This window comes from Mya arenaria, chromosome 6 (genome assembly GCF_026914265.1).
Source record: "Mya arenaria isolate MELC-2E11 chromosome 6, ASM2691426v1".
NCBI lineage: Eukaryota > Metazoa > Mollusca > Bivalvia > Myida > Myidae > Mya > Mya arenaria.
This window is the reverse complement of record NC_069127.1, coordinates 10,447,865-10,466,489: the sequence shown is the minus strand read 5'-3', so window position 1 is coordinate 10,466,489 and position 18,625 is coordinate 10,447,865. Positions and strand designations below refer to the sequence as shown.

General features: G+C 40.9%; 1 protein-coding gene across 2 annotated transcripts in view; it reads right to left on the bottom strand.

The window, feature by feature from the left end:
- Nucleotides 1–4,794: 4,794 nt before the first annotated feature.
- Nucleotides 4,795–18,625, bottom strand: part of LOC128238763 (monocarboxylate transporter 12-like) — a 29,721-nt gene continuing 15,890 nt past the window's right edge. For both annotated transcript variants that reach the window (XM_052955004.1, XM_052955003.1), the window contains exons 3-8: nt 12,596–12,787; nt 10,135–10,276; nt 8,966–9,125; nt 8,553–8,663; nt 8,042–8,423; nt 4,795–7,789 (exon numbers count right to left, since the gene is read on the bottom strand). In XM_052955004.1, coding sequence (XP_052810964.1) covers nt 7,080–7,789; nt 8,042–8,423; nt 8,553–8,663; nt 8,966–9,125; nt 10,135–10,276; nt 12,596–12,787 — 1,697 coding nt within the window. In that variant the 3' untranslated portion in view covers nt 4,795–7,079. The remainder of the gene's footprint in view (nt 7,790–8,041; nt 8,424–8,552; nt 8,664–8,965; nt 9,126–10,134; nt 10,277–12,595; nt 12,788–18,625) is intronic.

Sequence of the window (18,625 nt, the reverse complement as noted above, 5' to 3'; positions counted from 1 at the left end):
ATTTGTCCATTACCGATATCCAACTTTTCGGTTGTTGTTTTCATTCCAGCCATAAAACGTAGTGCTTTGCCGTGAAATAGTCGATACAACACCTTCCATAATTTTAAACAATCTTCTGAGTAATACATCTGAGAGTTTTTATCTACAGAATACCACTTGACAACATCAAGAAATAGCAAAAGTGATATATTGTTCAGAGGAAACTTGTCAGTGTTAACTAATCGAAGAAAATCGCAGAAGGGTGTACAAAGTCCCGATTTGTTTAATTTATTGAGAACACTTGGCAAAATTTTCAGCATTTCTTTTTGTATATCTTCGGAGACATTGCTTTCGAAAAGTATCCTCTGTGATTTCTTCGAACGTTGTTTCGTTTTTTTTTGGGGGGGGGGGGGGGAGCAATCAGTGAACTAACATCCGGGCGATTTGCGACATTAGAAGTGCTCGAAGGTGTTGCATTTCTTGATTTTTTTTTGATTTTTTTTTATGTTCTTCGTTCTGTTTAAAGAAAGATTAGATCTTCTTTTCCGACTGAAAACAAATAAACAAAAACAGCATATCAAATCTTGGAAAGAATCTGGTGCGAGTGACAAAATACATCCCTTGCCCAAATTTTTATACATACGCTCATAATAGATAGAATCCGGAGCTTCCCTAAACCGATAAGGGAGGACTGCATTTCCATTTTTTATCCCAAATATTATATGCAAAAGCAAGAAATTAAATAATGCCTACTTCGATACCTTATTTCAACAGTTAAACGTATTTATCAGTATGCAAATATCTCCTAATACATACATTTTAACGTTTCTTTTGCGTGGTAGTAGCTGCAAATGAAAAATGTGGACGGAAAGAATCCTCTATGCATCATCACCGTGATTCTACACGTAACAGTTGGACATATTTTACTTTTACATGTACCGGTAAAGGACATTTTTAAATTACACGTTACGTTTCGGGACAATCTACACGTTAGGGTACGGGCATTCTACATGTTACGGTAAGATACATTCTACACGTAGCGGTTGCGGACATTCTACACGTAGCGGTTGGGGATATTCTATACATTGCGCTAGGGAACGCGTTACGATTGGGACATTCTACACTTAACGGTAGCGGACATTCTACATGTTACGGTTGGAGACAATATACACGTAGCGATTGGGGACATTCTACACTTAACGGTAGGGTACATTCTAAACGTTACGGTAGGGGACTTTTGACACGTAACGGCTGGGGACATTCTACACGTAATGGTAGGGAACATTCTACACGTAACGGTAAGAGACATTCTACACGTAACAGTAGGGGACATTCTATACATCGCGGTAGGGTACGCGTTACGGTTGGGGACATTATACACGTAGCGATAGTGGACTATCTACACGTAACGGTATGGGACATTCCAATCGTAACGATAGGGAACATTCTATACGTAACGATGAGGGACATTCTACACGTTACGATAGGGACATTTTACACGTCACGGTTTTGACACTCTACACGTCACGGTAGGAGATATTCAATACACATCGGTAGGAGACATCTACACCTAACGGTAGGGGACATTTTACACGTAACGATTGGGGACATTCTACAAGTAACAGTTGGGACATTCTTCACGTCACGGTAGAGGACATTCTACAAATCATGGTAGGGTTGATTCTACACGTAACGGTTGGACACATTCTACGCGTAACGGTTTGGGGCATCCTACACGTATAGGTAGGGGAGATTCTACATGTTACGGTAAGAGACATTCTACAAGTAAGAGTAGGGGACATTCTACACACCACGGAATGGTACATTCAACACGTAACGGTAGGGGAGATTCTACACGTTATGGTAGGGGGCATTCTACACGTAACAGTTGGGAAATTCTACACGTAACGATTGGGAACATTCTACACGTCAAGGCAGGGGACATTCTACACTTAACGGCTGAGGTCATCCGTCACGTAACCGTAGGGGACATTCTACACTTAACGGCTGGAGACATCCGTCACGTAACCGTAGGGGACATTCTACACTTAACGGCTGGAGACATCCGTCACGTAACGGTAGGAGACATTCTACACTTAACGGCTGGAGACATCCGTCACGTAACGGTAGGTAGGAGACATTCTAAACGTCACGATAAAGGGCATTATCCACGTAACGTTACGGCAGGAAACATTGTACACGTTACGGCAGGGAACATTCTACATGTTACGGTAGGAAACATTCTACACAGTTGGGACATTCTGCATATAACAAATTACACGGAACGGATGGGCATATTCTAAACGTCACGATAATAAGCATTTATCCACGTTACGGTTGGGGACATTATACACGTCACTATAAAGGATGCTCTACACGTAACGTTAGGGGACATTCTTCACGTAACGGTAAGGGAGATTCTACACGTATCGGTAGAAGACATTCTTCAAGTAATCGTGGGGAGATTCTACAAGTAGCGTTTGGGGACATTCTACATGAATGATAGGGGACATTCTACATGAACGGTAGAGGCCATTCTACATGAACGGTAGGGGACATTCCTCAGGTAACGGTAGAGGACATTCTACACGTAATGGTAGAGGACATGCTACATGAACGGTAGGGGACATTCTTCAGGTAACGGTAGAGGACATTCTACACGTAATGGTAGAGGACATGCTACATGAACGGTAGGGGACATTCTTCAGGTAACGGTAGGGGACATTCTTCAGGTAACGGTAGGGGACATTCTACACGTAATGGTAGAGGACATTCAACACGTAATGGTAGAGGACATGCTACATGAACGGTAGGGGACATTCTACATGAACGGTAGGGGACATTCTTCATGAACGGTAGGGGACATTCTACACGTAATGGTAGAGGACATGCTACATGAACGGTAGGGGACATTCTACATGAACGGTAGAGGACATTCTATATGAACGGTAGGGGACATTCTTCATGAACGGTAGGGGACATTCTACATGAACGGTAGGGGACTTTCTACATGAACGGTAGGGGACATTCTTCATGAACGGTAGGGGACATTCTACACGTAATGGTAGAGGACATGCTACATGAACGGTAGGGGACATTCTTCATGAATGGTAGAGGACATTCTACACGTAATGGTAGAGGACATGCTACATGAACGGTAGGGGACATTCTTCAGGTAACGGTAGGGGACATTCTTCATGAACGGTAGGGGACATTCTACATGAATGGTAGAGGACATTCTTCAGGTAACGGTAGAGGACATTCTACACGTAATGGTAGAGGACATGCTACATGAACGGTAGGGGACATTCTACATGAACGGTAGGGGCCATTCTACATTAACGGTAGGGGACATTCTTCAGGTAACGGTAGAGGACACTCAACACGTAATGGTAGAGGACATGCTACATGAACGGTAGGGGACATTCTTCAGGTAACGGTAGAGGACATTCTACACGTAATGGTAGAGGACATTCAACACGTAATGGTAGAGGACATGCTACATGAACGGTAGGGGACATTCTACATGAACGGTAGGGGACATTCTTCATGAACGGTAGGGGACATTCTACACGTAATGGTAGAGGACATGCTACATGAACGGTAGGGGACATTCTACATGAACGGTAGAGGACATTCTATATGAACGGTAGGGGACATTCTTCATGAACGGTAGGGGACATTCTACATGAACGGTAGGGGACTTTCTACATGAACGGTAGGGGACATTCTTCATGAACGGTAGGGGACATTCTACACGTAATGGTAGAGGACATGCTACATGAACGGTAGGGGACATTCTTCATGAATGGTAGAGGACATTCTACACGTAATGGTAGAGGACATGCTACATGAACGGTAGGGGACATTCTTCAGGTAACGGTAGGGGACATTCTACATGAACGGTAGGGGACATTCTACATGAATGGTAGAGGACATTCTTCAGGTAACGGTAGAGGACATTCTACACGTAATGGTAGAGGACATGCTACATGAACGGTAGGGGACATTCTACATGAACGGTAGGGGCCATTCTACATTAACGGTAGGGGACATTCTTCAGGTAACGGTAGAGGACACTCAACACGTAATGGTAGAGGACATGCTACATGAACGGTAGGGGACATTCTTCAGGTAACGGTAGAGGACATTCTACATGTAATGGTAGGGGACATTCTACATGAACGGTAGGGGACATTCTACATGAACGGTAGGGGACATTCTACGTGAACGGTAGGGGACATTCTTCAGGTAACGGTAGGGGACATTCTTCAGGTAACGGTAGGGGACATTCTTCAGGTAACGGTAGGGGACATTCTACATGAACGGTAGGGGATATTCTACATGAACGGTAGGGGACATTCTACATGAACGGTAGGGGACATTCTTCAGGTAACGGTAGGGGACATTCTTCATGAACGGTAGGGGACATTCTTCAGGTAACGGTAGAGGACATTCAACACGTAATGGTAGAGGACATTGACTACACGTAACGGTAGGGAACATTCTACATGGTACGGTAGAGTTTTTCTAAATGTAACGACAGCGGATATTCTACACGTAACGGTTGGGGACATTCTACACGTAATGGTATGGGGCATTCTTAACGTAACGGTTAGGAAATTCTACACGTTATTATAGGGGACATTCTACACGTAATGGTAGGGTACAATCTACACCTAACAGAAAGAAACATTCTATACGTAACGATAGCAGACATTCTAAGCGTCACGGATGGGGACATTCTACACGTAACGGTAGGGGACATTTTACACAGAAGTGTCGTCTTGGCTTTTTATCAAGTAACACAAAGTATTCTAGATAAAGGTATTCTTTAATTTTGTAGTCATATGAACAAATGTTACGACATTATTTAACAGCATTTCATAATTCATTGAAAAGTAACCCGTCTTCAAGACAAGTCCGTTAAAACATTATCAACATAATTTCAGCTACATCTAACAAAGGAAGGATTGTGTGTTATTTTTTCTATTAACATACTTGAAAAATAATGTTTGTAACTGAAACTCTCTCTAGGTTCCATTAACATTCAGCTCATTCAATATTGCAATGAGCAGGTGTTGCACCCTTTTATATCGAATTTAGTACATGGATACTAACATAATTTTGTGTGAAGGGCTTTAAAAGTATAACCCTGTGTCAGCCATTTACATTTTGACAAGCAGACGCTGAATGCTCCATTGAATAAAGACTATCTCCGTAGAAAAGCTTTCACTCTCTTGGAATTCTACAAAGGGGTGATATGCAAAATTCCAACGACATGCAAAACGCTCAGAAGTTAAAGGGATGGGGCAACTTTTTTGACCAAGGTGTCCGCCAGTACAGTTTTTGAAGGAGCATTTCGTCTCATGTGTCCGCCAGCAGAGGGAAAGGAGTAGCTTTTTTACCCAGGTGTCCGCCAGCAGAGGGAAAGAATAAGCTTTTTTTGACCCAGGTGTCCACCAGCAGAATGAAAGGCGCATTCTTTTTTGAGAGGGAGAGAATAAGCTTTTTTAACCCATGTGTCCGCCAGCAGAGGGAATGGAACAGTTTTTTTTTACCCAGGTGTCGGCCAGCAGAGGAAAAGGAGCATCTTTTTTGACACAGGTGTCCGCCAGCAGAGGGAAAAGAGCATCATTGTTTACCAGGTGTCCGCCAGCAGAGGGAAAGGAGCAGCTTTTTTGACCAAGGTGTTCACCAGCAAAGGGAATGGAACAGCTTTTTTACCTAGGTGTCTGCCAGCAGAGGGAAAGGAGCATCTGTTTTTACCAGGTATCCACCAGCAGAGGAAAGGGAGCAGCTTTTTTGACCAAGATGTCCACCAGTAGAATGAAAAACGCACCTTTTTTGACCCAGGTGTCCGCCACAAGAGGGAAAGGAGTGCCTTTTTGATCCAGAAGTCTGCCAGCAGAGGAAAAAGCAGCTTGTTGACCCTAATGTCCCCCAGCAGAGGAAAAAGCAGCTTTTTGACCCTAGTGTCCCCCAGCAGAGGAAAAGCAGCTTTTTGACCCAGGTGTCCGCCAGCAGATTGAAAGGCGCATCTTTTTTACCCAAGTGTCCGCCAGCAGAGGGAAAGGAGCAACATTTTCTCCAAGATGCCCACATGAGGAGGCCATGACGCAGCACTTTTTACCAGCTGTCTATCAGAAGAGGCAATGAGGCATCGCTTCGTCCCAGGTGTCCAGTAATGGCAATGAAGAAGTGTTTTGTCGCAGGTGTCCACCAGAAAAGGGAGAATTTTGTCCCAGATGTCTATCAGTAAAACTACAGCGGAAAATCAAATTGTCCACATAACAGGGGCATAAACACATGAATAAATGTACTAAATATGAGTGTACTTCATTCCAGTTTGAGATCAAAACAGTAATTATTTAAAAGCAATAAAGAATTTTAACCATCAACACAGTGACAGCTTGTCTTCGTTTTTGTCTACCAAAAAGTAGAACATTTGTGATATCTGTAAAGTACTCGACAGTAAATCGTATGTCGACCGCGAAACATTAGGCTTATACATTATTGTGAAGCCATACTCAAAAGCACTTTAACAAAGCAATATGGGATCCCATATAAACATGGCAATTACACATCACGTGTGTATAAAATTACACATCATACGTTATTTATATCCTTCTTTAGGTTGTTTTTCGTATCGGAGTACACTTTAAAACGTTACGAAGACAACTTGACTCTACTTTCTTTACAAGAGCTGAAATATATATTTTTAAGAATGTTTTGAAGGATTCGCTTATGTGGTAGTAACTCTTCTGAATGATACCTTGCCATATAAAATATACGTACCGATTAACTTTTTTGAAAATATATCTAGAGATATAATGAAAGGCAGTATCAACACAATCACTTAATATTCAAAATAAAAGTAATAATTCATGTATGAAATTGGAGCATAAAACACAACAGCTGTATATCCAGTGAACAGAATCAGCAACTACGCGTTGTCCGTTCCACGTTGGTCCTTGCGCATTTCTCAGAAAAGATATGCACATGTAAGACACAGATTATCCATATGTATGTACACCCATATATACAATTTAGTTTAATATAATCATAACAAATGCTGAGTGACAAGCGACCGTTAAATATTATACTTGAGCTTCACAGAGGTTAATGTAAAGGTCGCTGTCGTAAGAGACGGTTGCGGTGGACTCTTTCTCCTGGGAGGGTGGGTCAAAGAACTCAAGCTTCACATTATCCGAGCTCCGCCGGAACTTGCACTCAGCACGCGACGCATGGCTGCCCTTGGAGCGGTCGGTTTGGTGGGAGGCGACCCCCTCGGACGGAATCTCCGACCCGTTGTTGTCCCCGCTCGAGAAGCACAGGTCCCGGTCCGAGAGGGACTTTCGGCGGCCGCTGGCGTCAGAGCAGGACTTGGAGTTGGTGCTGATGTAGGATACCTCATTAAAGTCTAGCCGCAGGCCCTCCTTCTCCTCAGTTATCCGTGAAAGCACAATTTGTTTTGGTTTCTCTTTGTCTCTATGCTGAATAAAGCACTGCATTTGTATTTTGCTCGTGTCTTTACCATGGTTATGTTTCATCCTAGAAGGAGACACAATAAACTGTACATTGTTCAGAGGCTTGGTCACCATGGCGTTGGTAAGGTCCAGGTCGAGCAGGGCGGCGGCCTCAGTGGTGTTCTTGGAGCAGGCGCTCTGGTAGTGTTGGACGATATCCTGGTTGGAGGGGTGCCGCTCGAACAGCGGCATGCAGTAGAACATGAGACCGCCCACCACCATCACACACCCAGAGAACACGTAACACGCAATCTCGCTGCTGTAGGACTCGTTGAGATAAACTGAAATATAGGGCAGAATGCGTTTGCGTCATTTGTTACAGTTCTTATCACATACTGGCATTTTAAAAAAAGGAAATAATAAAATTTCGAAAAAAATATACTGAATTTTATTATTAACACCTAGTAAATCATAAAAAAAAATAATTATGTTGCCTAACTGTGAAAATAAAAATAAATAATAATGTATAACGATGCAAGTGAAATAAATACTGTCGATTACTAGCTTGTATGGTACGAGTTATTTCTCCTTACTGGCAAGAGGCGGACCAAGTAGGAAAGACAATATTTGAGCAGCATTAACGAATCCCCAGCCCCGTTCCATGATCCTCTCCTTGAGGATTCCGTACGTGTACATCTTCACTGTGTAGTAATAGCCACCGGAAGTGATCCCGTACAGCCACGCGTACAGCGAAAACGCGTGCATATCACGTGCCATGACGAACAACAGTGTACACAAGCCGCTCGCGAGGACGCACGACTGTGCGAGGTGTCTTCTACTAATTGAGCACTCAGCGCTGTTTCGGATTACGAGATATCCGAACACGTAGCAGCCTACCACATAGCCGGCCCCGAGATAAACGTTCAGGTGCATCAACGAGTCCTCGGGTATTTCCCGCTGTCTGGCCGTCTGCAGCTGCAAATGTGCGTAAAAAAGAGTTGAAATAGCATAAAATGTCTTGCACATTTATCAACATTAATTCCATTTGAATACTGCAGTCCATTACTGACTGTCACAAAGTCATTTCTATACTGCGAAACGTACCAGAAGAATGTAGGGCACGTGCATTCCAAGCCCGATCACAGCAACTGTCACCATGATGCCCTGTAGTGCCCGCATGCGTAAAGCAGCAAAGTCGAAGTACGGAGGCTTTTCCTAGAAGAGCAAAGACTTGTTTCAAGTGTTTGTCTAATTTAAAAATGTACGAATCAAAAGAGAGATTTATCATAAAGATCTAAAGCATATAAAAGCCGACAGCATCTCCATTTCTTCTCTTATCACGAACGATTATAATTAAACATGTCTACACACAAAAAAAACCAATATCATTATAAATTATATTACAATGTATATTATTCCAAATCTGTAAAATGAAAATAATGTTGTTTTTTCTCTCGAAAATATCTCGCATGTAGAAAAATTTACTCGTATTAAATTAGGCAGCGGGCGGTACAAACCTGATCTCGTTCCCGGCGGCACTTCTTCTGGTTCTTGATGTGCATGATCACGTTCCGGCGGGGGTGGTAGAGGGACGCGGACCGGTACAATGCGCCAGCCACCATCGTTACCGCCGACACACCCGCGATCGCGTGCATTGCATGCTCCCAACGTAACTTCCTGTGTACACAAACAGACGTTCAACATCAACAACAATAAATGAAAGAAAAAAACATTAAACAAGTAATCGGTTTTTAGTTATACTTTTTTGAATATATGACTCAAGAAAAAAAATCGATAACCAAAGCTGCAAAATCTTAATTCAACAATTGTATAGCGTTCAATGTTTTAGTTTCTGATGTTCAATGAGTGATCTATCTTAACTAGGGATGCAAACGAATGGCAAAATTGATATTCGAATATTTGGTAATTCTTTCGAACGAATATTCGATAACCAAAAAAAAACATATTTTAAAGTTGTAGTAAACTATTATAATATTCACTAAAGTAATAGCTTGGCATTTTAGCCCTTCTTTGTCGTAACCACTACGCGCGGCAAAACCTGAATGTCACCAAATGAGTCTCTGAAATTCCTCATTTTAGAAAGACAAAAAGTAATACATAATGAACAGAGAAAAGCAAAATATTTTTATTTATATTCCTCTGCCTTCATATTTGTAAACAACGTAAACTTGTGATCAAATGGCGTCCTGCGCCAATATAAGGAATTTCCATAGTACGAGCAGCCTCGTTCTGGGATTGACCTCTACTAAATAAAACTATGGAAAACCAAACCAACTCGGGAACTAGTGTATTCCTTAATTGGCAAAGGCATTCAAACTAACCGAAAATAATTGATTTTGTGTGTCACTTGTTTTATTAAGGCAGTTATTGTAAAATTACGGTTTTTTTTTATGGTACCCGACGATATGTCCCGAAATGACATATGGCGCGTGTTTAGTGTATTACATTCACACCTCTGGCAGTATTGGCCAGTGGTTGTAAAAACAAAACTAACGAACTTTAAACAAAACAACAGAGCTATAGGCAAAAGGTTTATTATTATATTTATGCGACAACAAAACATCGAATATTCGAATACCGATTTTGACATTCGAATACCAAACCTTTGATCAAATATTCGAATATTCGAATATTCGTTTGCATCCCTAATCTTAACGGAACTGACCTGATGAGCTCGTCCATGATGAAGGCTAGAAGGGCGGCGCCCGCGCCAGTGCCCGACACCATCACCATTTCCGCTAGCTCTCGCCGCGTCCGGAAGTAGCGGCCCACCATGATGTTCGCTGCAGTCACTGTGATGCCGGATCCTAAATGAAACAATCATAAACATGCCATGACTCAACAAGAGGGCCAAATGGCCCTGAATCGCTCACCTGTCATATATTGCACATTCTTCCATTATATACAAATATTGAAAACCTAAGCCTATGAACACGGGGCGTGGCCAATTTTGACCCCAGGGCTAAAGTTTGAAAAATCTTAATAGTGGTCCGATAAACGCTGCTTCATACCAAATATCTAAGGCCTTCGCCTTTTGGTTTCGGAGAAGAAGATTTTTTAAGTTTTCATCATATACATATATAAGGAAACCCATGACCGCCCGGGTGGGGCCATTTTTTGACCCCAGGGCCAAAGATTGAACAATATTGGTACAAGTCAACTAGATGATATATCATGCCAAATATCTAAGCTCTTGTCACTACTTGATTTTACGTGTGTATCTATATATGTATATTTGTTATTAATTGTTGTATGTGGCCCATATTGAAAATTGGTATGTGTACTAAATATGTTATCCAGTTTAAATTAAGACGTTACTTGTCTTTGTGAGTTCGGAGAAGATTTTTTAAGTTTTCACTATAACACATATAGAGAAAACCCATCAGCCCCGGGGTGTGGCCAATTTTGACCTCAGGGCCATAATTTGAACAAACTTTGTAGAGGTCCACTAGACGATGAATCATGCCAAATATCTAAGCTCTAAGCCACGTAAGTTCAGAGGAGATGATTTTTGAAGTTTTCACTATAAACATATAGAGAAAACCCATGACCCCCCAAGGGGGCGGGGCCAATTTTGACCCTCAGGCCATAATTTGAACAATCTTTGTAGAGGTCCACTAGACGATGAATCATGCCAAATATCTAAGCTCTAGTCCAAGTAAGTTCAGAGGAGAAGATTTATGAAGTTTTAACTATAAACATATAGAGAATACCCTAACCCCCCGGGGCGGGGCCATTTTTGACCCCAAGGCCATAATTTGAACAATCTTTGTAGAGGTCCACTAGACGATGAATCTTGCCAAATATCTAAGCTCTAAGCAACGTAAGTTCAGAGGAGATTTTTGATTTTTTTTACTATAAACATATAGAGAAAACCCATGTCCCCCCAGGGGCGGGGCCAATTTTGACCCCAGGGCCATAATTTGAACAATCTTTGTAGAGGTCCACTAGACGATGAATCATGCCAAATATCTAAGCTCTAGTCCAAGTAAGTTAAGAGGAGAAGATTTTTGAAGTTTTAACTATAAACATATCAAGTATACCCATGACCCCCCGGGGCGGGGCCAATTTTGACCCCAATGCCATAATTTGAACAATCTTTGTAGAGGTCCACTAGACGATGAATCATGCCAAATATCTAAGCTCTAGTCCAAGTAAGTTCAAAGGAGAAGATTTTTGAAGTTTTCACTATAAACATATAGAGAAAACCCATGACCCCCCAGGGGCGGGGCCAATTTTGACCCCAAGGCCATAATTTGAACAATCTTTGTAAAGGTCCACTAGACGATGAATCATGCCCAATATCTAAGCTCTAGTCGAAGTAAGTTCAGAGGAGAAGATTTTTGAAGTTTTAACTATAAACATAGAGAATACCCATGACCCCCGGGGCGGGGCCAATTTTGACCCCAGAGCCATAATTTGAACAAGCTTTGTAGAGGTCCACTAGACGATGAATCATGCCAAATATCTAAGCTCTAGGCCAAGTAAGTTAAGAGGAGAAGATTTTTTAAGTTTTCACTATAAACATATAGAGAAAACCCATGACCCCCGGGGCGGGGCCAATTTTGACCCAAGGGCCATAATTTGAACAATCTTGGTAGAGGACCATTTGGTGATCCTACCTACCATATATCAACGGCCTAAGTTTTGTGGTTTGGGAGAAGAAGTTTTTTTCCTTTGGTTGCCATGGCAACCAGAGTTCTGCATGGAATTGAATTTGATAGAAGACTACCCAAGGAACATCTCTATGAAGTTTTATTAATATTGGCCCAGCGGTTAGGGAGGAGATGTCTTTTAAGTAAATTGTTGACGGACGACGCACGACGCACGACGCACGACGCACGACGGACGCCGGACAAAAGGCGATCACAAAAGCTCACCTTGTCACAAAGTGACAGGTGAGCTAAAAACAGAAAGTAGGATATCATTGATCAGTAGCATACACAAAAAAATGCCAGTGCAAGTTTTACACTGATTTTGAGCAACATTAATATGACTTATGAGTATCTGATATGAAGTTGTCTGGTATGTTGTGTAAAGTCACAGAATTATTTGATTTTAATCATTTTCTAAAAATATTATTTTAAAAACTGCCTTGCTCGAACTCCGAATACGCCAAGGTTTACCTATAGCGAGGACCACGCAGTAGCTGATGAACAGATGGAAAACCTCCTCGGCGAATGAGAAGAACAGGCAGCCTAGGGATACCACAAGCCCGCCGATGACGGCGTACAGGCGTGGGGACTTCCGGCGGCATACAGTGGTCACCACAGGCGACAGCAGCGACGCCACACCCATTCCAATACTTCCCAGCCACACTGAAACACGCACAACATGAGAGATACGGTCGGAGCGATATCGGTTAGAGCAACATCGAAGAAATAACGATAATAACAACATAGAAGAAATAGCAAAAGCAACACCTAACCGATATCAGTTAAAACTATGTCGGAGCGATATCGGTAACAGTTACATTAGAGAGATAGCGGTTAAAGCTACATTAGAGAGAAGTCGATAATAAAAGTATTGGATATAGAAAGGAAATAGCAGGATCGGGGCGATATCAGTTATAGCAACTTCGGAGTGACATCGGTAGCAGCATTATTAGAGAGATATAGGTCATAGTCTTATAGATATACCGAAGCGATATCAGTAAAAACTACATCGGAGCGATCGGTAAAAGCAGCAATGGAGAGATAACGGAAATAGCAACATCGGAACGATATCGGTTATAGCAACATCGGAACGATATCAGTTATAGCAACATCGGAACAATATCGGTTATAGCAACATCGGCAAGATATCAGTTATAGCAACATCGGAACGATATCGGTTATAGCAACATCGGCAAGATATCAGTTATAGCAACATCGGAACGATATCAGTTATAGCAACATCGGAACGATATCGGTTATAGCAACATCGGCAAGATAACAGTTATAGCAACATCGGAACGATATCAGTTATAGCAACATCGGAACGATATCAGTTATAGCAACATCGGAACAATATCGGTTATAGCAACATCGGCAAGATATCAGTTATAGCAACATCGGAACGATATCGGTTATAGCAACATCGGCAAGATATCAGTTATAGCAACATCGGAACGATATCAGTTATAGCAACATCGGAATGATATCAGTTATAGCAACATCGGAACGATATCGGTTATAGCAACATCGGAACGATATCGGGTATAGCAACATCGGCAAGATATCAGTTATAGCAACATCGGCAAGATATCAGTTATAGCAACATCGGCAAGATATCAGTTATAGCAACATCGGAACGATATCAGTTATAGTAACATCGGAACGATATCGGTAAAAGCAACATCGGAGAGATAACGGTAATAGCAACATCGGAGAGATAACGGTTATAGCAACATCGGAGAGATAACGGTAATAGCAACATCGGAACAATAATGGTTATAGCAACATCGGAACGATAACAGAAATAGCAACATCGGAACGATATCAGTTATAGCAACATCGGAACGATAATGGTTATAGCAACATCGGAACGATATCGGGTATAGCAACATCGGAACAATAATGGTTATAGCAACATCGGAACGATATCGGTTATAGCAACATCGGAACAATATCGGTTATAGCAACATCGGCAAGATATCAGTTATAGCAACATCGGAACGATATCGGTTATAGCAACATCGGCAAGATATCAGTTATAGCAACATCGGAACGATATCAGTTATAGCAACATCGGAACGATATCAGTTATAGCAACATCGGAACGATATCGGTTATAGCAACATCGGAACGATATCGGGTATAGCAACATCGGCAAGATATCAGTTATAGCAACATCGGCAAGATATCAGTTATAGCAACATCGGCAAGATATCAGTTATAGCAACATCGGAACGATATCAGTTATAGTAACATCGGAACGATATCGGTAAAAGCAACATCGGAGAGATAACGGTAATAGCAACATCGGAGAGATAACGGTTATAGCAACATCGGAGAGATAACGGTTATAGCAACATCGGAGAGATAACGGTAATAGCAACATCGGATAGATAACGGTAATAGCAACATCGGAACAATAATGGTTATAGCAACATCGGAACGATATCAGTTATAGCAACATCGGAACGATATCAGTTATAGCAACATCGGAACGATAACAGAAATAGCAACATCGGAACGATATCAGTTATAGCAACATCGGAACGATAATGGTTATAGCAACATCGGAACGATATCGGTTATAGCAACATCGGAACAATAATGGTTATAGCAACATCGGAACGATATCGGTTATAGCAACATCGGAACAATAATGGTTATAGCAACATCGGATAGATAACGGAAATAGCAACATCGGAACGATATCAGTTATAGCAACATCGGAACGATAACGGAAATAGCAACATCGGAACGATATCAGTTATAGCAACATCGGAACGATAACGGAAATAGCAACATCGGAACGATATCAGTTATAGCAACATTGGAGAGATAACGGTAATAGCAACATCGGAACAATTACGGTTATAGCAACATCGGAAAGATAACGGTTATAGCATCATTTTAGAGATAACGGAAATAGCAACATCGGAACGATATCGGTTATGGCAACATCGGAACGATATCGGTTATAGCAACATCGGAACGATAACGGAAATAGCAACATCGGAACGATAACGGTGTTAGCAACATTGGAGAGATACCGGAAATAGCATCATCGGAACGATATCGGTTATAGCAACATCGGAACGATATCAGTTATAGCAACATCGGAACGATATCAGTTATAGCATCATCGGAACGATATCGGTTATAGCAACATCGGAACGATAACGGTGTTAGCAACATTGGAGAGATAACGGAAATAGCAACATCGGAACGATATCGGTTATAGCAACATCGGAACGATATCAGTTATAGCATCATCGGAACGATATTGGTTATAGCAACATCGGAGAGATAACGGTTATAGCAACACCAAGATGATAACGAGAGTAACAACATCGAAGCGATATTGGTTATATCATAGAAAGGAGATAAAATCTCATATGTCCATGTGCTTTTTGCAAGCTGCCTTGCAAGGCATTTAAGAAAATATGCTTAAATAAGATGCAGAAATAAAGTTTTACCAACTACAATTTGAGATGCGGGCTTATGATGAATAAATGATAGCAACACCAGTTGTCATGTCGCATGTGCATTGTTCTGGCTACATCATCACGCGTCTTTCAATGCAGGAAACTGACAAAAAATGAGCGCAAAAAGGAGCACACAATAACGGTCAGAAAACAAATTTAGGGAAGGGTTCCAAAACTAGGGTAGCTCGGGCTTTTAGTCAATGCTTGATCTAGAACTGCAAAAACAAACTGAACTATAAGATCGTGAGACCTTAACATTGCTGTATCAGCTGTAACAGTGCAGCGTAAGTGCAGGAGGGCGGATACTGTATTATAGATATGAAGTGTGACTCAGCCGGCTGTTTGGTCTGGACGTTGATCCTATATTTGGACGGCCCGAGTTACTCATCGATTTGTTGCCTGCGTTTCTCATCTACTACGTCTGTTATTTGTATCAAACGTAAGGAATTCTAGACGCGGTGAATTGGACCGTATTTGGGTTGTCTGTTGTAAAAGTCGGCTAATAAGGCGCCATGTGTTTAAATTAGTTCGATGTGATTATGCGATTTGGCATGGTTACACTTACGCATCATTCCTGTGAAAGGAACAACCGAAAATACAAGAGGAGTGCAATAGGGTAGGACAAACAACTGCTTTTGTTACACCTTATAATAAACGGCAGCTGCTCTTTCTTGTGGTAAACAAATAAACTAAGTCATAGACAACATTGTTTAAATATACAGACGTATTGAAAAGTTAGACCGATGCGCCAAGAGTTGCAATTGCGTATGATCTGCAAGTATTAAGGTTTCAATCACGAGTATGGAATTACAGTTTAGAAACACGAGTATGACCTTAAATGTTTGAGACACGAGTTATACCTAAACGGCTTGATCGTACGGTTTGAAACATGAGTATGGTCGTAAAGGTTTGAAACATGAGTATGATCGTAACTATTTGAAACATGAGTATGGTCGTAAAAGTTTGAAACATGAGTATGATCGTAAAGGTTTGAAACATGAGTATGGTCGTAAAGGTTTGAAACATGAGTATAATCGTAAAGGTTTGAAACATGAGTATGATCGTAAAGGTTTGAAACATGAGTACGATCGTACGAGTTTGAAACATGAGTATGATTGTAAAGGTTTGGAACATGAGTATGGTCGTAAAGGTTTGAAACATGAGTATGATCGTAGAGGTTTGAAACATGAGTATGGTCGTAAGGATTTGAAACATGAGTATGATCGTTAAGGTTTGAAACATGAGTATGATCGTAAAGGTTTGAAATATGAGTATGATCGTAACTATTTGAAACATGAGTATGATCGTAACTATTTGAAACATGAGTATGATCGTTAAGGTTTGAAACATGAGTATGATCGTAGAGGTTTGAAACATGAGTATGATCGTAACTATTTGAAACACGAGTATGGTGGTATGGGTTTGAAACATGAGTGTGGTCGTAAAGGTTTGAAACATGAGTATGGTCGTAAGGATTTGAAACATAAGTATGGTCGTACGGGTTTGAAACATGAGTATGGTCGTAAGGGTTTGAAACATGAGTAAGATCGTAAAAGTTTGAAACATGAGTATGATCGTAAAGGTTTAAAACATGAGTATGATCGCAAAGGTTTGAAACATGAATATGATCGTAAAGGTTTGAAACATGAGTATGATCGTAAAGGTTTGAAACATGAGTATGATCGTTAAGGTTTGAAACATGAGCATGGTCGTAAGGGTTTGAAACATGAGTACTATCGTACGGGTTTGAAACATAAGTATGGTCGTAAAGGTTTGAAACATGAGTATGATCGTAGAGGTTTGAAACATGAGTATGATCGTTAAGGTTTGAAACATGAGTATGGTGGTAAGGGTTTAAAACATGAGTGTGGTCGTAGAGGTTTGAAACATGAGTATGGTCGTAAGGATTTGAAACATGAGTATGATCGTAAAAGTTTGAAACATGAGTATGATCGTAAAGGTTTGAAACATGGGTATGATCGTAAAGGTTTGAAACATGAATATGATCGTAAAGGTTTGAAACATGAGTATAATCGTAAAGGTTTGAAACATGAGTATGATCGTTAAGGTTTGAAACATGAGTATGGTCGTAAGGGTTTGAAACATGAGTACTATCGTACGGGTTTGAAACATAAGTATGGTCGTAGAGGTTTGAAACATGAGTATGGTCGTAAAGGTTTGAAACATGAGTATGGTCGTAAGGGTTTGAAACATGAGTATGGTCGTAAGGGTTTGAAACATGAGTATGTCGTAACGGTTTGAAACATGAGTATGATCGTAAAGGTTTGAAATATGAGTATGATCGTAAAGGTTTGAAACATGAGTATGATCGTAGAGGTTTGAAATAAGAGTACATCCTTAAATGTTTGAAACATCAGATGGCTTAAAGGTTTTAAAAACGGGTTTGGCCTTAAAGGTTTGAAACACGAGTATGACATTAAAAGTTCAAAACAAGATAACCTTAAAACACGAGTATGACCTTAAAGGTTTGAAAAACAAGTATGTCCTTAAAGGTTTGAAACACGAGTATAACATTAAAAGTTCGAAACAAGATAACCTTAAAACACGAGTATGACCTTAAAGGTTTGAAAAACAAGTATGTCCTTAAAGGTTTGAAACACGAGTATGACATTAAAAGTTCGAAACAAGATAACCTTAAAACACGAGTATGACCTTAAAGGTTTGAAAAACAAGTATGTTCTTAAAAGTTTGAAACACGAGTATAACCTTAAAGAAAAAAGTTAAATCTTGACAGAGAACATCTCCTATGGTAAGGCTACCGACCGAAGGCGCCGAATAGTTCAGGCATAAACGCCAGTGACGTCAGCGCTGTCCTCCATTCTCGTCTGCTGAGACTCCAGTGTCGTTTGAGTTATTGGAAATCGCAGAGGAACCGGCCGTCATTTACAATGTTGTTAAAGCAGTTCTGTTTTTGTCATACTCCTTTATTTCCTTGCATTTATAAGTCTGATTTTCTTTTATAAATGACGTCAAACGGTAATGTTTTTATCATATTTTC